General features: G+C 41.3%; 6 protein-coding genes across 7 annotated transcripts; 4 read left to right on the top strand and 2 right to left on the bottom strand.

Moving 5' to 3' along the window:
* Positions 1–2,910, top strand: LOC135348888 (zinc transporter ZIP9-like). Of its 2 annotated transcripts, none has more exons than XM_064547267.1 (8): positions 1–289; positions 416–515; positions 656–946; positions 1,375–1,458; positions 1,606–1,691; positions 1,746–1,787; positions 1,866–1,958; positions 2,596–2,910. In XM_064547267.1, the coding sequence occupies exons 1-8, from the start codon at positions 134–136 to the stop codon at positions 2,821–2,823; spliced, it is 1,080 nt and encodes a 359-aa protein (XP_064403337.1). In that variant the 5' UTR covers positions 1–133; the 3' UTR covers positions 2,824–2,910. The 2 variants fall into 2 exon arrangements, with proteins under 2 accessions (XP_064403337.1, XP_064403338.1); XM_064547268.1 differs by having other exon boundaries at positions 2–229.
* Positions 2,911–2,950: 40 nt separating this feature from the next.
* Positions 2,951–6,669, top strand: LOC135348799 (uncharacterized). Its single transcript, XM_064547145.1, has 8 exons — positions 2,951–3,251; positions 3,383–4,546; positions 4,819–4,887; positions 5,000–5,242; positions 5,391–5,464; positions 5,690–5,787; positions 5,965–6,068; positions 6,234–6,669. The coding sequence occupies exons 2-8, from the start codon at positions 3,405–3,407 to the stop codon at positions 6,544–6,546; spliced, it is 2,043 nt and encodes a 680-aa protein (XP_064403215.1). The 5' UTR covers positions 2,951–3,251; positions 3,383–3,404; the 3' UTR covers positions 6,547–6,669.
* On the bottom strand, positions 6,624–8,278 carry LOC135348922 (protein ARV1-like). The gene is made up of 6 exons (XM_064547312.1): positions 8,089–8,278; positions 7,820–7,988; positions 7,535–7,624; positions 7,378–7,441; positions 7,183–7,328; positions 6,624–6,886 (listed from the first exon to the last, which is right to left on the bottom strand). Exons 1-6 carry the CDS (start codon positions 8,209–8,211, stop codon positions 6,756–6,758), a joined length of 723 nt encoding a protein of 240 aa, XP_064403382.1. The 5' UTR covers positions 8,212–8,278; the 3' UTR covers positions 6,624–6,755.
* A 26-nt stretch (positions 8,279–8,304) lies between these two features.
* LOC135348929 (putative glutathione-specific gamma-glutamylcyclotransferase 2) lies at positions 8,305–9,264 on the top strand. The gene is made up of 3 exons (XM_064547324.1): positions 8,305–8,481; positions 8,586–8,618; positions 8,679–9,264. Exons 1-3 carry the CDS (start codon positions 8,305–8,307, stop codon positions 9,102–9,104), a joined length of 636 nt encoding a protein of 211 aa, XP_064403394.1. The 3' UTR covers positions 9,105–9,264.
* Positions 9,170–10,573, bottom strand: LOC135348915 (protein N-lysine methyltransferase METTL21A-like). Its single transcript, XM_064547306.1, has 3 exons — positions 10,148–10,573; positions 9,805–9,919; positions 9,170–9,578 (listed from the first exon to the last, which is right to left on the bottom strand). The coding sequence occupies exons 1-3, from the start codon at positions 10,478–10,480 to the stop codon at positions 9,178–9,180; spliced, it is 849 nt and encodes a 282-aa protein (XP_064403376.1). The 5' UTR covers positions 10,481–10,573; the 3' UTR covers positions 9,170–9,177.
* LOC135348911 (syntaxin-5-like) lies at positions 10,573–16,793 on the top strand. The gene is made up of 9 exons (XM_064547301.1): positions 10,573–10,686; positions 10,816–11,033; positions 11,269–11,330; positions 11,423–11,478; positions 12,004–12,248; positions 13,549–13,633; positions 13,870–13,973; positions 15,038–15,159; positions 16,583–16,793. The coding sequence occupies exons 2-9, from the start codon at positions 10,968–10,970 to the stop codon at positions 16,740–16,742; spliced, it is 900 nt and encodes a 299-aa protein (XP_064403371.1). The 5' UTR covers positions 10,573–10,686; positions 10,816–10,967; the 3' UTR covers positions 16,743–16,793.
* Positions 16,794–16,956: the final 163 nt, after the last annotated feature.

The following is a 16,956-nucleotide window of genomic DNA, read 5'->3' as shown; positions in this document are numbered from 1 at the left end:
TAATTAACTAATAAAACATGAAAAATTGAAATCATTGCATGTAAATCCAGAAGCAAGAGTGAGTGATACACAATATCTGATCTACCTTAAACAATGATTCCAAACTGGCGAATCTGTTGAATACCGGTAAGATATGGACGGATTCTGGAGATTGGTGCTGTTATCTCTCTCCATGTTCTTTGGCTGCTATGTCTCAGGAATGATACCCCTAGTGCTGTCTCTCTCAGCTGTGAGTACACCTAGACACACACTACACACATTGATACCCCTAGGGCTGTCTCTCTCAGCTGTGAGTATACATATAGACACAAACTGCATTTATACCAATGTTTATAGCATTGTTTTAAGCCTGATGTTATGTGTCAGTACTGTTTATGTTATCATAATCCACTCCTGGTCCCATATATATATATAGGGAGTACTAAGGAAAGTGACTACATTTGGAGCTGGTCTGCTTATTGGGACGGCTCTGATTGTGATCATACCGGAGGGTATGGAGGCACTCTTTGGAGAGGGTATGTATAATTATGATCATTATGTGTCATCTCCGACTTTCGTCTCCTGTGAATGACTCCTAATATTTATTTATCACGCATGATTTGTACGAACCGTATCTTCTATCCCTCTTCACCCCCTCCCCTAAACACACACACAGCACTCCACAGTCATCACAACCACCACTCACACACCCACGAATCCGATCTCTCCGACCTCTCCTTGAAAGTTCGCTCGGCCGACGAAGGACCAATCAATAACCTTATCCCTAACAGTGCTCATGTTCGGAAAATCAAAGCCTTATCAGAGGAGGGTGCTCTACCAGGCAGTGAGGAGGGGCTGTACTCGACAGACCAGCTGCAGTTCATGATGGGGTTCTCCCTAATACTGGGCTTTGTGTTCATGCTACTCATAGATCAGTGCAGTGGGGGACACGCCCATTCAATTCCAGGTACATGAGCTAGAGGGGAGGGGGTGGTCACCGTGTTGTCGTTGAAGCAAATGTCCAGTAATTCATTAATTATGGTAGTCTAGAAACACTTGGTGATTGAGGTATTTGTTTCTAGGTACACTTGTAGTGCTATGTTTCTGTAAACTTCTAATTACATAGTCCTCGTTTAAATTTGAAACTGTGTTATGCGGTATCACAGCCACTCTAACCGTCCTCTACAATTGCTGATACTTTAGCTCAGTCATTTTACTTTATATGTTGTTGCATGATTAGTAGCCGAAGCTATTCCACTAGTGTCCTTGCAGTATATCAAAAACCAAACACAATTAATACTTTCAGTGATTCAGAAATTTAATAGGTCATATTCTAGGAAATAATCAACCATGGTGGTCATTCTCTCACTCAGTGTTTTGTTCCCCTCTCCTCAGATGCTGAGAATGGAGCCAATGGCAATGCTCGTCACAGCAGACACAAGATGACAGCCACCATTGGACTTGTAGTACATGCAGCAGGTGAGTCTCTAATTTACATGCAACGCAATATTATGTATACCTTTGTGACGGTAGTGTTGTTCTCATGCATTCATGAAAATCTTGCTTATTTATTTCGCATTGAAATGGTAGTTTACTGTATGAGTCATGTGATGTCTACCTTCCCAGCTGATGGTCTGGCACTAGGAGCAGCTGCTGGCCTGTCAAAAGCTGACGTCGAGCTCGTCATCTTCTTAGCAATCATGCTACACAAGGTGTGGCGTTACTGCTTATAGTCACATGACCACCGTATGGATATTCCTCTATAGGCTCCAGCTGCATTCGGTTTCACCTCATTCCTGATTCACGAGGTATGTGTGGTGTGCGTGATTATACAGTTTGTGAGGTCAGCCTGGATATAATTATGTATGATGGTGTACTGTATGTAGGGCCACGATAAATACACGGCAAAGAAGCATTTACTGATGTTCTCTCTAGCTGCTCCTATCGCTTCCTTCGTCTCTTTCTTTGGACTCGTTAAAGTGAGTGAATAAATAACTACTATCGTGAGTCACGTTTGCACACTCATTAATTTTGACTGAGTGTATATAGAGGCCCTTATTGTTGACGATAATTATGTTGATTTTGCCTAACAACTCTCGCGTACATTTACATAACTAACGTATTGTCTTGTAGACTGTTTTTTTTGTAATTTTACCATGATTTTGTTTTGAACACAGAGCATAAGTTTGTTCATCACGTGGCTCGTTTACTTAAACAAGCTACTCTTAAATACCGTATAGCGGGTAATTTTCGTGGGGTAAATTATTCGTTATTTTCGTGGGCGGGCAGGCTGACTTCCACGAAATTTTATCGTAGGCGTGGCTTATCTGAACGTAGGAATGCCGTGCAGCCACGAGACTAAACGAAATTTTTACTCACGAAAACTACCGTTTCTCGAGTTGAACGAATTTTTTACCCCACGAAACTTACCCGCTATACGGTAGTTATCACGAAAACTACCGTTTCTCGAGTTGAACGAATTTTTTACCCCACGAAACTTACCCGCTATACGGTAGTTATCTTGTATCTTAGACCATTACCATAATTATGCTTACTGATTTGCCACCAGTTCTGAATAGTAATTACATCTTACCCACACCAACATACTACTTCTAGGTGATGTACCTTGTCCACCTCCCTCTGACTGGCATAGCCATGCTGTTCTCAGCCGGCACATTCCTGTACGTCTCCACTGTCCACGTCCTCAATGAGGTCGTCAATAGCTCTGCCGGTGGAGAGGCTAATAGTAATGGCGGGAAACTGAGTAAAACAGAACTTGTTTGGTTAGTATCTGGAGCATTCTTACCTCTTTTGTTCAATGCTTTTCATTCTCATGGTCATTAAAATATATTTTCCTGTATACATGTACATGTAGCTTATCTCCTTGAGCTATATATACCCCACATTCACTAATAATGAAGGAATGCCTAATTGAAGAGTCATTAAAATATATTTTCCTGTATACATGTACATGTAGCTTATCTCCTTGAGCTATATATACCCCACATTCAATAATAATGAAGGAATGCCTAATTGAAGAGTCATTAAAATATATTTTCCTGTAAACATGTACATGTAGCTTATCTCCTTGAGCTATATATACCCCACATTCAATAATAATGAAGGAATGCCTAATTGAAGAGTTAATAGTATTCATTTGATATTTTTGTTGGTTTATCGACCTTTCCCTTATTGACAAGAGATTCCAGGACATAAAGCTTCGATCTGTCAGTTCTGTCAGATCAGATCACACACTGTACACGAATCTTTAGGTAAGGTAATATACTACCAGCCTTAATTTTACTACTGGCTCTTTCTATATTTGTGTTCATACAGAGTCTAGATGTTTATATTTTCTAGTCTCTTTCATGGATGCAACTTTTATATCTCAATCCAAACTTAGGTATTAAAAATAAACTCTCAAGATGAGGCTCAAAAGGAACGGCGTGCTGGGTATGATGGCCATTGTGCTCTTGACTCTGATAGCCCAACTCTTCATTCTCTCTGCTCTCTTCAATTATTTCAGTCCCTCAGTGCATCATCCCAGGCTTGTACATGCATCATTACTGGAACCAAAACATCACCCGAGAAGTTTGCAAGACTTTGAGGATTCTCCAGCAGCAGCCGATGTATCACTTGCAAATATGAGGTCCGTAAAACAGTCTCCCCAAATGGACGATGATGAAAATCTAACTGATGATGCTTTCGAGGAGACGATAGTGCAGAGAAAAAAGTCCAAAGAAGGTATGGACGAATTGGAAAAAGCTCCTAAACATCACGACAAAGATGAATCGCACCAGGACAAAAATGAATTGCACTACGACAAAGATGAATTGCCTATCGACAAAGATGAATTGCACGACAACAAACATGAATTGCACGACGACGGTCATATGGAGTACAAACAAGATATTGGGCTAGATACAAAAGAGAAGCCTCCTAATGACTTTAGTAGGGAATTCACTGGTTTAAGGCGAGCTACAGTACGATATATAGATGTATCCACCACAGAAAAACGTCGAGTTTTGAATCGTCCGTCAAAAAAATCAGAATCTATAGAACTAGGTAAGAATGAAGAGCTAATGAAAAACTGGGAGAAACATCAACTGAAAATAATCAAAACAAGTGGTAAACTGAAATCACTTTTAGCTCGAGTCAATCCCATGGATTCATACCGTCAATCGCTTAAAATCCCTGGCCTGAAATCTGGAGTCTCTATTAGAGACTATGTGGCCCGTATTCAATCTCTAGGCAGAAGCAGCAATCTCACTCAATTCTTAAAAGACTTTTGCAGTGGTTCTGTTGAAGAATTACTCGAATGCTCAAATAAAAAGATGCGGAAACTTACCCCTCACGAAGAACAAGGTAGAAACATTATGTTCACCATACGAACGACGAAAGATTACCATGAAACGAGACTGGGGGTGATGTTTGAGACGTGGGTGATGACGTTGTATCCCGAGTCGCTGTTCCTGGTGACGGATGATGAAGACAGTGAGCTAGCGGAGCAACTGGAGGAGGTGGGCATGCACTACATCAATGCCAAGTCTGGACACACCCACAACAGGTGAGTTGTTTTTGTACGTAGATAGGGTACAAAGTCTGTGTAATTATCTGTACTATGAAATGCAGCCCCTTTGCTCACATTTCATCTTCCTAAAAATTATAAGGCCAAAATGTGGCCTCAATAACTATTATAGATGGTTGTGGGCTTAAAGTAAGTGTGCAGCTTCTATGATCCGTGTTTGCATTCATTATGTAATTCATAGCATTGGTAAATAGTCATTGTTAAATATTATTGCAGCTGTATATGGAAGTTAGTAGTGCTATTGTTCACAGAGTGGACCTGTGCTGCAAGGCAGGAGTGGAGCTGGAGCTAATGTTTCAGCCTGAGAATAAGCACTTTGAGTGAGTTCATTTGTATGAGTTCGAACCTCAGTGTAAGGATTCATAATTATGTTATCACTGCAGCGTGTACACAAACAATTAGTACATCTGTGTTCTCTCAACACCCACACAGCTGGATATGCCATGTTGATGATGACATGTATGTGCATGTACCACCGTTGGCCCGGCAACTCTCTAAGTTCGACCCTCGCACAGACCCTGTGTATCTGGGAAGGTCTGGCTCTGAATGGGACTCTCCTCGCATTGTCAACATCACCTCAAAACTGGGCAAGCCTGGACAAAAATATCACTTTGCTGTTGGAGGAATGTACTGTCTTAGTAGAGCCATGTTGGAGCTCGCCAAGACTTATCTAGTGTGAGTGTCGTCTTGTATTAACAGTAAATAGCTACTCACTCAAAGTCTATAATTATTCAACTAGTCATTACAACTATTGTTTTGATTACCTTAAATCTATACGGCAAGAAAGTATACACGTTCATTTTCACTCCATTGATCTCTGCAGTGGTTGCCATGCCTTTAACGAGTCTTGTAGCAAGACGCAAATGCCTGAGGACGTCACAGTGGGACTAGTCACTGGTGAGCAGCTGTTACGTACAATTGGGAGTGATAATGAGCAATGGTGGCTTCTCGGCTACACACTTGTAGCACTCATATGTATTATTGTTCTCCTTCTAAGCAACAGTAACGAATTTCTGTGGTTGTATGTATACTTAGAGAAAAGTGATTGTCATTGAATTAGGCTTTAGAAGCAACACAAAGTTCTGTCTGTAGGCATTGGTACTAATTGTTTACGGCTCACAGGTGCAGTACTGAGGAAGCCACTCACCCACACACAGATGATCTGGACCCATGGATTGGACCTGCTCACCTCTACACCTTCCCCCTACATCAGAGACATGGTAAGAGGAGAGATAATGACGTCAACGTTGTTTCTTTGGTGAATATAATTATGTACACCCAGTGTTTCATACTGCAATGAAATTTGTTTGCGAGTGACCATTGTTTTTGTCATAATTTGTAAAAGTTTGTTTGAATTTAATGTCGTGTAAATCAGCCAATGTTTCTTGTTTACGCAGATAGCGTTCTCCAATGGGTTTGGGGCTGGTGCTCCTTGGATGCCTGTGCCTAACGTAGTATTTGTCCCCGGGGCACTGTTCAGTATCGACGAGGATCTCACACAGTAGGTTGACAAGCACATCATATAGTTTAGACTGTAATGACGTATACTTTTAAAAGCATGCAATGCATATACTCTGTAACTATACCAAATGGAAGGTGTAATCAACATGTCATGTCCTTTGCAATCAACTATCATAATAATTAATTTGTCATTCTTTTCCTCCAGGTTCAAGTCTATTCACTGCCATATCTACCCAACCCTTCACTGGTGTATTGACCAGAAAAGATTCCTCGTTGAAGCCAGGGAAAAACGAAAACAAGAGGGAAAGCATACCTGTGTCTGTGCCTGGGAGACGTACATGTGTTGTGAGATCATCAGGTCGGGATACTTTGAGACTGTCTCCACTGGAGAAAAAGCTAACGCTGAACATAAAAATAAACCGAGACCAGAAGAAACACAAAATACTATTAAACAAAAAGCGCTCCGTAGAGGCAAAAAAATTCCTAATACCTATAGACCTAAAACATCAGATAGCTGATAAAAAGTTTGTTAGCCAATACAGTTATGTCATGTAGTTATTTTTGTCTGTTTTGAGTACTTTGTGTTCACAATTAATTTTTCACCAATTTTCACTAATTCAATCTTGCAGCAAAAATTACAATTGCATAATAAAATTATGATCGTGCATGAGTCAGGTGCACTAATCGGCACAAAATGAACTTAATTAGGTACTAGTAGAGGCTATAGCTAGGGTAATGTTAACAAGTACATAAGTATGTGTGTTCTCCACTGGTTGAGGATGTAGTCAGCGTAATACATAAAGGCACTCTGTAGTAATACTATCGCACAGGCCCGGGACAGAGATACGTCCAGGAGAGCTACAGCAACAGGGTAAACAGACAATAATGTATATAATTATACTAGATCAAAATACATGATTATGATCACATCGTAGATTACATCGTAGATTACAGGCAAAAACAAGCAGGTTCACAGCCGGGGTGGGATCACAAGAAGACTAGATAATTTGTAATACACACGTACACACATGTACAGGATAATTTATATGAGGGATTTTACAATACCTCCTTGGCAATACACTAGGGAAAATAATTATTACCCCATCGCTATTTGTTAACAAACATCAGACACTCTCATCAGAATGGGAGCTGACCTCTGAAAGCCTGGATGTGGGCAGGTAGGACGAGGACAGTGGGTAACCACAAGAAGTAGTCCCCCGTCCACACGACAGCTGCCACCGAGGTCAGCTTACCAAAACTGGAGATGACCACTGCTCGAAACACACCACTAAGCGTGTTGCTGAAGGAGGAGGTAATACACACTTGCATACTGTGAGTTAAAGACTCACTTAGCAGAGACAGGACAGAAAACCCTCACAAGTAGAAAAGAGACAGCCAAAAGACATGCCAATTCTAGGAAATAATACAGTAGACGGTACAAGTACAGCAAACTGTGCTGAGGATATATTTACCCACAAGCAGTGATTAAGAGCTATATTATAGTACCTGCTGTGGATTGTAAGAGCAAAGAATGGAAGTGGACCTGTAGTGTAAGGGTGGAGGCATCATTCAAACCCAGGCTGCGGAGTTTGGAATGTTCACATACGTATTGTCAAGACAACAAGTACAGCATCAAATACAGGAATACATACAGAGACGCTCACACAATGATTGGAAATGCATGCAATCGGTAGGATAGGACAATCGATTAAATCACAGTGACATTGTCTATAGGTTCCGGCCTTTTATTGACCAGCCATCAAGATGTACTATACACCAATGTGAGGATATAGGTTTGGCAGAGGATGAGGAGGACACAGAACTTGGTGAGGAAGGAGGTGGTGAGGCCATAGTTAAAGATGAGGTGGCGATACGTCTGGATCTTGAGCAGGAGAATATCCAACAATAGTATCACCGCATCAAACTCCACATATTTGTCCAGCACACATTTGCACTTGACCTACGCACAAGATAAGTTTTAAATGATTATACCAACAATGTCAATGAATGCCATGCCATACAAAGTGACACTCCTCATACAGCATGCGAGGTTATCTTACACACTGAGAAAGCTGGATGGCTCCTCCAGTGAATTTCTTGTATAGAGCCTGGTCATTCTTCTCACCACATTCCACACACACTGAGGAGACACTAGTACCGGTATCGGTACTGCCTTCTTCCATTGGTGAGGCAGGTCTTTTATGAGGGCGGATTTATTTGAAAGCCAAATGATATGATGTAGCAGACACGATCCGTACCAGCAGACACAGAAGAACATGAGTGGAGCACAGATGGATGTAGTGCCAAATACAGAGCCTGTGTGGCTGTTTGGTTATGGTTCTCTAATATGGAAGGTCAATTTTCCCTACCAGGAGAAGGTGGTGGGCTATGTGTGTGGATTTTCCAGGAGGTTCTGGCAGGGGAGCACCGACCACAGAGGCACTCCGAAAGCTGTACATTAGCATGACATATTTAAATTATACCTATATAGATCTACTACATTGTACGACTTCCACAAACACTAAAATTATAATGTCTATGTTTTCAATCCATACAGCCTGGCAGAGTGGTAACTCTAGTACAATCAAAGGTACGTACGGCTTTAGCCTTCCCGTAGGGCATTTTAACGTTGTATCAATATTAAATTCAGGAAGACAGGACATGGGGCATTGCATACAAAGTGAAACCACAAGATGTCTCTGAAACAATGGCCTACCTAGATAAAAGAGAAATTGACGGCTATAAAACTCACCAAGTGGAATTCTTCCCTGCTATTCCAAACCACCAGCCCACAATGAAGGTTCTAGTGTACATTGCCACAGAGACGAATCCAAGCTACCTGGGTCCAACAGAAATGGGAGCTCTAGCTCAGCAGATTGTAAACTCTAGAGGTCCCAGTGGTTGCAATGTCGAGTACGCCATGGAGCTAGCTAAGGGGATGAGAGGGATTGCACCACACATTCAAGACACACACTTGTGCGAGTTGGAGGCTAAAATAAAGGAGTTGCTACAAAAGAGAAAGTTGGATGAAACTGATGGCAAGGAGAAACTATGTGCATGCTCCTACTGTAGCTAAAGGCTTTCATTATTGCGTGCTCTTACTATACTGTACTGTTACAGACTATAGACAATTGACAAAGCTTTCACTATTATTTTGTATCTACAAAGTTTTTAACAAGGCGATATATTGTGACATTGTCTGACTTTGTCCATCTCATAATGATTTCATACTTGAATTGCTGTGTTTTCTCAGCCAACTCAAAGAATCTGTCGTCTCGATCGTAACGTCTCTTGCAAGAGAGTAGAATCAGAGTTTCATTTGAGCTGAGCTCCCAAAGAGTGTCCAGGAGAGCAGGAAATGTGTCCTCAATGTAAATCACATCAGCTGCCAGTATGACATCATAAGGAGCTTGGAATGAACATAGATCTGTTACTCCCCATTCCAGTTCCAGGACGCTCACACTATTTCTCTGGATATTTTCACTGTTCAACTTTAGATTAGATCGGGCTGACGCTATGTTTTTGTCTGTTATCTCAACCCTTTGAGCACCTGAGTAAGAAATAACATAATTATAGCTCAAAACCACCCATGTCCCTTTATTATATCATCCAGCTCGAGTGTATTATTATCATCACTCTAAACGTCAAAAATTTATATACTACCAAGGTGAAATTGTAGATTGAGATATCTTGAGAATAAAAATTGACTAGGCAATGTAATGACAACTATAAATTGTTATAGATCTATAATTATACGTACAGCTGGCGACACTCACCTAATGAACTGGCCACCATTCCGACTAAGCCTGTACCAGCTCCCAGCTCCATCACACTCCGTCCTGTCAGCAGAGAAGGCCCCTGTGTCTCGAGATACTCAGTTAGAGCAATCGCCTGGGCATGAATACAAAGGGGAATTCATGACTGCACACTAGCTGCGTCACAGTACCATAATGATATAGCATGATGTACACTGCAGTCTCATAACACTAGTAGAGATCTACTCAGTATATCTAGCTCAGCTTAGAAACACAAGGCATGCAGATGTAGGCCTATATGAGCACAATTCATACACTCATGTGATGACATGTGTACTACAGACAGAGTCCACTACTTCATTACCGCTTCCCAGATGACAGCTGAGAGTCCTATCTGGTCCCACTGCTGGCGGATAATCCATTTTTTGCCTACAATATCAAACTGTCGCTCGTCTTGTTGCAAGACAGGGAACACTGGCTGATAGAGGACCACTTGATGACAGGAGCTTCCCTTCTCCTCACTGATCGGTATACAGTCTCTTTCATCTATTGTTGCATGACTGTTGTACTTGTTCTGCATGGTGGTATCGTTGATTGCTGTTTCTTGCTTTGATTCCAATGTTGGTGCTAGTAGCTCGATGAAGATGATGATAGATATTATAAACAGTTTAGATGGCCCCATTGACTGTCCAGACATCTATACAACATACTAGCAAGCGCAAAGCACAAGCTATTGGACTCAACAAAGTAACTCGAGCTCTTATTAGAATAAATGTGCATTAAATAGAATGAATGACCTCATTATGCAACGTCAACAATTCAATAACAAGAGGCTAGCTACACAAGATCCAAACAAGCAGCAAAAAACTCTCTGATCCTGTTAGCACACTATCCAGTTACCAGGTACACACATCAAATCAGTGTAGTGTAGATTGATCTACAGTTATGTTTCTTTAATAAGGTCTAGTTTGTGTCTACTTTTATACTGCTGTGTCAAATTTCATAGCTACTCTCTTTATATATCTTTTACAGAAAACACGCTGGCTAGTCTTCGCTCCAGGCGTCGTCAGTATCCATCTCAGGAAACAATCTATCAGGCTGACTCCACAAGCCCTGCTCTTACACAGACGTACTCCACGCCCCTCATTCAGACCACACCCACCGCCACACCAATATTGGACACAATGACAACTGGCAGAGACAGAACGGCCGAGTTCTCCTCAGTAGTTAGTTCCTTGCAGTCTTATCAGGTGAGTACAGAAACAGTACTGGTATAAACGTGTTTGGTGTGACCACAATAGACAAGATTCCGTGGTATACATGTAGGTGTATCTTGATTGTGTAGTTTTGTCTTAATTATGTATTCGAAGAGGTTTGATTTTCTCGTGTACACCCCAATAATAGTGTAAACATATACATTGATCGTAATTCGAGTCTTGTATGTGTATCTATGTCATACGAGTACATGTATGTGTTTGTCTACAGTCTCCTAACAAGACAGTGAGGCAAAGATCACTCAAACCCTCAGAAGTGATGAGGGCTGCAAAGTAAGTCACCAACTCTCTTAGGAGCTACTGGTATTATATCAATTTCTATGGGATTGCATTGTTTCATCATGTGCCTTCCTCCTTTCCTCTAGGCGAATTGGATATGACATCAGCTGTACTTGCACAAAACTAGAGAAGCTCACTGAATGTAAGGTTGATGCACTGCTTCCAGGGGCTTAGCCTTAGGTCATTATTTTATAAATGGTAAGGCTGGCTAACCGTAACCCTAGCCCTAACCCTAAGGCTGACTAGGTATTTTTTCAGTTTGGACCTCCATAGAGCTATGGTACGTTTTCTGGCCTTTAGTTTGAACGGCCCACAAACAATAAGAATGCTTTCAGGCTGAGCTACATGTAACATTTAGTAGGTGTGTGAAATCTGTCAATAAGTTATTGAACAGGTATCCGCCTAAATAGGCGTGACCTATTAACCATGGGCCACGCCCATCTAGGAGTGGCCAGCTATTATCCCTCTTATACCGATTTGGCAAGATTTAAAGATGACCTCTACTTGAAATAGACATTTTGAGTTGCTATGGCTTAATACACATTTTGGCATAAAGCATAGCCTATGCATCATTCATGCACTGCAGGCGAAGCTTCACAAAAACTAATTAGTGACCTTAATTAACTAAGGTCAAATGGTTCCTCCTTCCTTTGCTCCTTCCCCACAGTGGCCAGAGGGCGGAGTTTGTTTGGAGACCCCACCTCTGAGATCCAGGAGCTGACGCAAGTCATAAAGCAAGACCTCTCTAAACTCAACTCTGACATTGCTGATCTGCAACAGAGAGTCAAGAGCCAGTCGTACGGAGAGACAAAGCACATGCGCTCTCACTCATCCTCCGTAGTGGTCTCACTTCAGAGCAAACTAGTGGACCTGTCCAAGGACTTTAAAGGAGTGCTGGAAGTGAGAACAGAGGTGGGTGTTAGTACATATAGTGCTGTGGTAATGCATGAGGTGTACCTGTAGAGCATTCCCAAAAGCTGTGTAGTATCATAGATTGAAGAGTTCAATCTATGGTAGTATGTAGCTTGGCAACAACCATATGTATCACCCTAGGCGTAGGTCATTTAGATTGTGTGTGAATTATAATGCTCCGGGCGCGCATGCTCAGCGAGGTATATGGTAGTGTGTTTGTCTGTGTGTGTATTTCTGATGTAACGGCTCTACCGTTGCAATGCAGGTGCAAGTGATAACTTCTAGACGCTTCTAGTCAGATTTGATTTGCAAACTAAAGCTTAGTTCTCGAGTTACTTACTTGGAAGGCCATTTAGTCTCAGCTTAGACCTACCCTTGTGTGGAATATCTGTAACTATTCTACTTAGTAGTTGTCTCTGCAGTAGAGCCCTGCTATTTTAGTTGCCAGAGTTATAAAGGAGCTGTAAAAGTTCCACTGCCTACATGTATATCTATGAGCAGCCATTGCATCAATTATCGCATCAATGCACATTCCCAATTCAGTCTACCACGTGTTGTTGCTTTGAACTTTGAACATCATTTAGCAACATCACGGTCGATCATTTCCTACTCATTTCATCATTCCCTGCGTGCAAACTATTCATGTAGCTTCCACCATAGATTGAAGAGTTAGAGGGATAGGAAACGGAGTGGTGCACGTGATGATTTTACTTTGAATCTGCAGTGGAGCCTCGAAAACTATCCGCGTTACGCCCTATGAACGAGGCTATTATGCCGGGTAACTCCCTCAAATAAGAAAGTTGTGTTTCCTCGAGACATCATCTCTTTCAGCAATTTATAACACGCCTAGTCCATGAGCCACGTGTAGTACTTGCTAATGACTGACCACACCCAGTAAAAAGATACTTTCCAATAAAGTTATAAGTTCCCAAGGCTGTTTTAGAGCTAATGGAACATGTAACGTGTAAGCGTGCTGGTTATGACTACTACAATAGGTATAGACCTTGAAATATAAGTGAGTTGCACGGACTAAGCACAGTTACTTGTAGTTTATTATGCACTGGGTGTAGAATTAAATAGGTATTGTTGTGATGGCCTCGAACCGCAGCGTAGCGCGGACGTGTTCGAAAATACCAACTGTCTCCTATCCCTCTAACTCTTCAATCTATGCTTCCACCGAAGCATCAGTACCCGTGGTGCTTTGTGAAAATGTACTTTTACTGTGCACCTGCATTCATATGTATTTCAATCACATGCACTTGGGAACCATCTTTTGATGATTATGTCTTGTTCTTGACAGAATTTGAAACAACAGAAGCAGAGGAGAGAGCAGTTCTCATCAGCAACCGTGTCCACGTCACTCACCAGCTCTCCGGCATTGGGAGGTCAGTGGTAGCTTCTAACGCTTGTAATGTTTACCTGGTGGATGGGCCCCAAATTTTCGAAGTGATCAGTGGTCGCTGTTTTCAATCCTCATCTAAATTCAGCACACAAATTTTCCTCTTTATGATGCGATAAACGAAGTGGTGATTTTTTCAAGAGGTGGTTCGTACCAAACCACCCACCAGTACAAGTGTGTGCACATCTCTAAATCACTAGTCCATCATTTTTATTGGCATAGGTGGCTCTGTGTTGATGCAAAGTGATCGCAATGGCAGTGTCAGTATAGACATGGACTCTTTGTCTAAAGACCAGCACAACCAGATGCAGCTTCTAGAACAGCAGGTAACTATAAAAGACACATGCACTGTACATATAATAACATGTATATGTGGGTGCCAAGTAGCGTGGGGGGCCACGGGTTATAGTAGTATGCATTGGTTTGTCAGTCTGTCTCTTCTTTACGTATAATTATGTCTGTTTATATATATTTGAGTCTGCTCACCTAGCTGCCATAGCACTGCGTTTACAGCATAATTATCTCCTAGCAGATTTTTATGTTAAAGTTTCGTCATTGAATACAAGCAAGCAAATGATAAGAAACTTACCTTGCACGTTGGCTCTACAGGCTAGCTAAGTATGGCTATACTGTAGTTCCAGGCACGCTATTCACATGTGCACTACAGGAGTTCTGAGAGATAACTCCAGGTTTCTTTGCAGATTTTACTATTAGACTACCCTATTTGTAACACCTCAGGCGTCTTTGCTGACTCTGCTGTGTTCCTAGTTCCATTACATATGGTTGGTCTGGCACTGCGGTTTTCAAAGCCGTGTGGCTGTACTTATCCTAGCTCGCAAATCTTATTGCTATCTATTATTGCCCGTGTTAGACGCTGCTTCATGTATGCTCATACATACTGCTTTTCACATAATGGCTTACCAGGATCAGTGGAAAAGGGCCCCTAAAGTAGAACGCTAAAATTGTGGTTTGTGTTGCTTCTTTATTATTGTATAACACTCCTCTGGTTTCTATACTTATTCATGTCATGTCAACAGCCGAGGGTTAGCAGCTGCAGGAAATGAATCGGAACAACGATTTAGTAAATTGGGAGGCGGATTTAGGAAAGGGGGAGACCGATTTAATAAAGCGTGAGACCAAATTATTAACATGTGAGACCGATTTAGACCGATACAGTGAAGTGGATTTTCATCTACATTAAACATGCAGTTTTTACACAGTCATGGTGTTTTGACATAAATGACACCCCATATCTAACTGCCGAGGATTTAGCATTTCGATGCTCTAAAGTGGATTTTAAACATGCAGTTTTTACACAGTCATGGTGTATTAATGTTCACACACTTAATATCCCACCTATTAACTACTAGCTCCCACCCTCTGCATACAGGATACATACATTCAAGAGCGGGCAGAGGCAATGGACAACATCCACTCGACCATTGTTGAGCTAGGCTCGATCTTCAGGCAGCTGGCAGAGATGGTCAAGGAGCAAGAGGAGCAAGTTGTCAGGTAAGATGCTTAGTACCGTTATGCTCTCTGATGGTGTGGCACTGACTGTATCTATGCTTTGCAACTTTATGTGTCTCTGTCTAAACAAGTATACTCGGAGGACATGTACCCAGTATATCCTCCGCTACCGTGGTTACATACTCTTCGGAGTAACCATAGTAGCAGAGGATATATGGGGTGCATATCTTCCTCGTAGGTGTGGTATATCTGACTTATACCACATGACTGCAGCACTATAAAAGGACCTCCCCCTAGCAACAATTCATGCAGTGCACAATGCATACTACAAAAAGAGCAAGACTATGCCGGATTTTGCAGCCGTCAAAGAGATAGATCAATTAGTGGTGGTATAATAGAACTATATTATCTGGGGTAACACACCTGTCTTCATAGAAAGTAGTTAGTGATTTTCTGTGTAGTGACTACGTGCATAATGGTAACTGTTGAATTGATTGATATACAGCTCACTTTGCCGGTCCAATGAGTGTGTTGAACTGGTTTGAAGACTAATGTTTGAGTCTATTTGCTGTAGGCTTTGTAAGCATAAAAGACAGTAAAAAATGTTTGTCCCGGACGAGTATAAATTGATCCTATCACAGGGCTAGTATTCGAAGGTAATGTTAGCCCGCAGTCCATCCAAGTACGGTTAATATAATTAATGTTCTTTTAAGCAACACTATATAATAACGATAGCAAACCACATCAGTGAAGGAAAGTTTTAGTATCTGTGTCATTGTAAATTCATGACCTTCGTTAGAGTCTGTGTATAAATACAAGTGGTTTTAATTAAATTAGTCTAGTAGGCAGGGTTTCATCTAGTGGAGGGGAGGAAGGGTGAACCTCCCCCCCACACATGATGACATCACCACGTTAGTACTGCATGCATGTCTATGATGTGCAATATGTAACTAGATCTACTGTGATGTGCTTAGCATATAATATATACCCCCCCCCCCCCAACTTGATCCTAGATGAAACCCTGCATGGTAGGCGGTAGGCCATAATTATGGTTGTAATTTGGAAATAGCCTCCATGTAATAATTATTATACATTCTTTTCTCTAGCATTGCATTTTTTCTTTCTCTACATTACACATGCATATAGATGTAGGCATTCTTTTTTCTTGTATACGTTTCATTGCATTTCTTTTTCTCTAGGTATAGATTTCTTGGTATACGTTTCATATTACATTCTTTTTTCTCAGGTATAGGTAACCTATTTAATTATGCTGTACTATTGCCTAAGCAGATTGTTATGACACCCATATAGCGGGTAATTTTCATACAACTCAGGATAGTGACATTGAATCTATTGCGGTAGAATAATTTCATGATGCTTTTCAATGTATGATGCTCTTCAATACGTACAAAATAACCCGCTATACGGTACATGGAATAATTATTACTGTCTCTATTCTGTACAGGATTGATGCTAACGTGAGTGAGACACAAACCAACGTGGAAGCTGCTCACACTGAACTGCTCAAATACTTCCAAGGAATTACCTCGAACCGTTGGCTAATGATGAAAGTATTCGCTGTGGTCATTGTTTTCTTCATCATATTTATTGTTTTTGTCGCTTAGTTTCAATGTTATTGACCAAATCTATTACAATGTATTACCATGCATGCAGAATGATAATTTAATGCATGATCGATACTAGCTGTTTGCTAACATGTTCTAATTGGTTGGGGTGTAGCTATAGTGAAGTGAATGAATCGTGGATTGTATAGGACAGCCGTACAGGTTGCAATTGCATGTAATTGTATACACCCATGGCCATGCACTATAATTACAG

This window comes from Halichondria panicea, chromosome 15 (assembly GCF_963675165.1).
Source record: "Halichondria panicea chromosome 15, odHalPani1.1, whole genome shotgun sequence".
Taxonomy (NCBI): Eukaryota; Metazoa; Porifera; class Demospongiae; order Suberitida; family Halichondriidae; genus Halichondria; species Halichondria panicea.
This window is presented reverse-complemented; position numbering and strand designations above follow the sequence as displayed.